Source organism: Mirounga leonina, unplaced genomic scaffold (genome assembly GCF_011800145.1).
Source record: "Mirounga leonina isolate KUSES-001 unplaced genomic scaffold, KU_Mleo_1.0 Mir_150, whole genome shotgun sequence".
NCBI lineage: Eukaryota > Metazoa > Chordata > Mammalia > Carnivora > Phocidae > Mirounga > Mirounga leonina.
In genome coordinates, this window is record NW_023270374.1 from 24,155,818 (window position 1) to 24,160,074 (window position 4,257).

Sequence of the window (4,257 nt, forward strand, 5' to 3'; positions counted from 1 at the left end):
TCAGAAGCAAGCGATTTTAGAAATACAAGCCAGCTTCACGCGGTCGCCTATGAACTCTGCCAATTCACCAAGTGTTTTAACCCTGTCTCCAAGCCCCCTGCCTCCCGTAAGATGGGTGTAATGACAGCGTGGTTTTGGAAGATTCCATGTGATAAGGCTTGCAATTGTCCTAATGTGCTTAGAACAGTACCGGGCGCTGAAGAGCTCAATATATTATAATTGTCATCATGAGTATGATGAAGGCCTTTTTAAAAAATAATTCAGTATTACTTAGAGGTGTATCAAAAAATAAGGACTTATGGATAGAGGTGCAGTGTGACAAGGCATAGAAAATTTCTGATAGAAAGTTAAAATAGTCCAAAGTTAGAGGTAAAATAGCCACTGGGTAAAATTCTTCCAACTTTCTCTATGTTTGAAAATGTCTATAACCCAACGCCGGAAAAACAATGCACTGTCGTGTGCTTTGGGAGGAGGAGCAGTTAGTTTCGTTTTGTTTCTTGATAAACAGAAAAGGTATCGAAAAGAAAACAAAATGGGCGAGATCCTCCTCCGCTCGGGCCCGCCTCAGGGCCGAGGGCCGTTCGTGATGCTGCCGGAATGAAATCGAGGACCGCTTGCGAAAGAGCAAATCCTCGAGAGCGTGGCCCGGGGCTGCCAAGCCCTCGCGGGGGACAGGGACGCGCTCCAAGCGGCGCATCCCGCCTCGGCGCCCAGGAGGTGGGGCCGGAGCGCGCCGGCGGACACGAGGCTCGGCCGTTACCCGAGGGCTCCGGGCCGGCGCTGGCCGCGGCGCGCTGCGGGTAAATACCTTCAGCGGGGCGGGGAGAGAAGCGTCGAATTTCAAAAGAAAAAAAAAAAAAAACACACACAACAACAACAACCCACCAAACCCCCACAGCCCCGGGCGGGCGGGCGCGCGGATGGGCGCCCTTTGGCTGCGGGAGCGAGTGGAGGATGCTGGGAAGGAGGTAAAATGGCCACCGGCGGCGGCGCGGAGGAGGAGAGGAAGCGGGGGCGGCCGCAGCTCCTGCCCCCCGCGCGGCCCGCGGCTCGCGGCGAGGAGGCCGAGGGCGGCCGCGAGAAGATGGGCTGGGCCCAGGTGGTGAAGAACCTGGCCGAGAAGAAGGGCGAGTTCCGCGAGTCGCGGCCGTCGCGGCGGGAGGAGGAGGGAGGCAGCGGCGTGGGCGGCGGGCTCGGCGCCCCCGCGGGCTTGGCGGCGCCGGGCCTCGGCGACTTCCCCCCGGCCGGCCGCGGGGACCCGAAGGGTCGGCGGAGAGACCCGGCCGGCGAGGCGGCGGATCCCCGCAAGAAGAAGGGTGCACCCGAGGCGGGCCGGAGGAAGAAGGCCGAGGCGGCGGCGGCGGCGGCCATGGCGGGCCCGGCCAGGCCTGGCGCGGCGGAGGACGCGGCCGAGCGGCCCGCTCAGGACGAGCAGGCAGTGGCGACGGGCCCCGCGGCGGGCCCGGGCAAGGGCCGCTTCCTGGTGCGCATCTGTTTCCAGGGAGACGAGGGCGCCTGCCCGACCCGGGACTTCGTTGTGGGCGCGCTCATCCTGCGTTCCATCGGCATGGACCCGAGCGACATCTACGCGGTCATCCAGATCCCAGGCAGCCGCGAGTTCGACGTGAGCTTCCGCTCGGCGGAGAAGCTGGCCCTGTTCCTACGCGTCTACGAGGAGAAGCGCGAGCAGGAGGACTGCTGGGAGAACTTTGTGGTGCTGGGGCGGAGCAAGTCCAGCTTGAAGACGCTCTTCATCCTCTTCCGGAACGAGACGGTGGACGTGGAGGACATCGTGACCTGGCTCAAGCGCCACTGCGATGTGCTGGCAGTGCCCGTGAAAGTGACCGACAGGTTTGGGATCTGGACCGGGGAGTACAAGTGTGAGATCGAGCTGCGCCAGGGGGAGGGCGGGGTCAGGCACCTGCCGGGGGCCTTCTTCCTGGGGGCCGAGAGGGGCTACAGCTGGTACAAGGGGCAGCCCAAGACGTGCTTTAAATGTGGTTCCCGGACCCACATGAGCGGCAGCTGCACGCAGGACAGGTGCTTCAGGTGCGGGGAGGAGGGTCACCTGAGCCCTTATTGCCGGAAGGGTATCGTGTGTAACCTCTGTGGCAAGCGAGGACACGCCTTTGCCCAGTGTCCCAAAGCAGTTCACAATTCCGTGGCAGCTCAGCTAACCGGGATGGCTGGGCACTGAACACCCACCTGCCTGCCAGGGTGAACACAGAGCCAGCTTACCCCTCTTAAGTGCCAAAACTTTTTTTTAAACCTACAAGAGACATCTCTCTCTCTGCCTTCTTAAACCGAGTTTACTCCATTTCAGCCTTTTCTGAATTGGTGACTCTGTCATCAGTAACCACCGAGAACTGTAGCGTGCAGATGTGTCGCCTCTCCCTTTTTAAAATTTTGTTTTCGTTTTTGTATCTGGGTTGGTTTTTGTTTTTGTTTTTGTGTGTGGTTTTTGTGTGGGGTTTTTTGTACTTTTTTTATTCCCCACGCCTTGTCTTCTCCCGGGATTTTCATCCATTGGGCTGCCTTGCTCATCTTTATGCCCCAGCACTAGGTGCGGGGCCCACCACGTGGTAGGCACTCCATCAGTAGTTTGTTGAGAACATTGTTGACTGGCTTCTGTCAGGGTGTCTACTTTTTGCAGCTCTTACCTTCCCCGTTTAATTTGCTGCTTCTAATCTATGTGGTCTGAGAATTTGTGAAACCAGTGTTGTTAGAAGTGTATGTAATCTGAGTCAGTAAGCTCTGAATGGTGGCCAAGGGCCTCTCTTATGGCATTAAAATGCATGGACTTTGGGACAGCTGTTCAGTGGCTCAGAAGCCATTTTTCACAGAATCATGGAATTTGGAATTTTCTTGCTGGAAAGGACCTAAAAATTGGTTTAGACCAATCCCATGGATTTCCAGCAGATGAAACAGGCCCAGAGAGGTTAAATGACTGGGTCAAAATCACATAGCTGTCTGGTGCCAGAGCTAGCCTAGAGTAGAGTTCCCTGACCCCAAGCCCGGTGCTCATTCCACTACCTCTCACACTTCACAACATTTTCCTCAACACTTGAGGGCCCAGAAAGTCTGATCTCTCCAGAATGATGAGCCCAGAGGAATGCTAAGAAATCGTCTCCGGGAGGAAGCAGAAAGGGATTTAGCAGGGGCTTCTGAATACTTGGGAGATAGAGGAGGGCCAAAGGAACACAATCTAGGGTGTACTCATTGCTCCCTGGGGTATTATATCTGGATTAAAGTGCCAAGTCCTTTGGGGCCTTACCCTTCATCATTCACTGCCACCACTTAGAAATGGGGGTGTTCCTAAATAAGGAAACCTACCAGAGGTTTACGTTTGCACCTTAGCCCCAGTAGCTAGAAACCCCAGAGAAGCCTCTAACTGGAGCTCATCTACAACTTCCTGACTCACAGGAGAAAGGTGATTTTAACCTGGAATCATAAGTAAGCTGTTAACTCTAAAATTTGCTTGCAAAATAGGTCAAGCAAGAGGGCATTGGGTCAACTAAGTGTTACCGAGTTAAAGTAGAAAAGACAGTAAGCTGCTTTTCTTTTAGTTTTTGTTTTTCCTTTGCATTATGTTTTGCTATTTCCTTGTGGCTTAGAATGTAAAATCGATTGTTAAAAGTTTTGTTCTGAATAAATATTTATCTTTTGTATTGCTAACACTGTTGCCCTATCTCCTTTCAAAGTGTAAGATGCTGGGGTACACAGACTCTAGTTCAATCCATATTTCTACACATCATTTGTTTACCCTGCAAAAACATTTCCAACCCCTGCAGGCCACGCTTAGCACCTACTATGTTGTGCCAGGCCCTTTGGAATTGTCACCTAAACCCTATGTATGCATCACACTCACTTAGCACATTGTAAAAACTCAAATTTTAAGCCCTAACTTTGCTCCAAGGAATCAGAATCGCTGGTGTGAGTGAAAATTTTTTTAGTAAGCATCCCCAAACAATTCTGATTGGCAGCCAGGTTTGAGACCACAGTTCTGAATGGTACTAAAATGAGAGAGATGGATTCTGGCCTCAGGAGATTACAATGGGGAAGGCAGAAGTAAGATGTTAGCTCCATCATCTTAGAGTAAATGCCATGAGTTGGATGCAAAGTATTTATGGGCTTTTAAAAATGCCATCTCTTGGGGTGCCTGGGTGGCTCAGTCGTTGGGCGTCTGCCTTCGGCTCAGGGTCATGATCCCAGAGTCCTGGGATCGAGCCCCACATTGGGCTCCCTGCTCGGCGGGAA

General features: G+C 53.5%; 1 protein-coding gene across 1 annotated transcript; it reads left to right on the forward strand.

Moving 5' to 3' along the window:
* Nucleotides 1-743: 743 nt before the first annotated feature.
* On the forward strand, nt 744-3,675 carry ZCCHC3 (zinc finger CCHC-type containing 3). Its single transcript, XM_035006088.1, has one exon. It carries the CDS (start codon nt 974-976, stop codon nt 2,195-2,197), a length of 1,224 nt encoding a protein of 407 aa, XP_034861979.1. The 5' UTR covers nt 744-973; the 3' UTR covers nt 2,198-3,675.
* The last annotated feature ends 582 nt before the right edge of the window (nt 3,676-4,257 follow it).

Bases quoted from the DNA above. Each gene is read 5' to 3' on its own strand.
- ZCCHC3 (XM_035006088.1), top strand. From the start codon at position 974: ATGGCCACCGGCGGCGGCGCGGAGGAGGAGAGGAAGCGGGGGCGGCCG.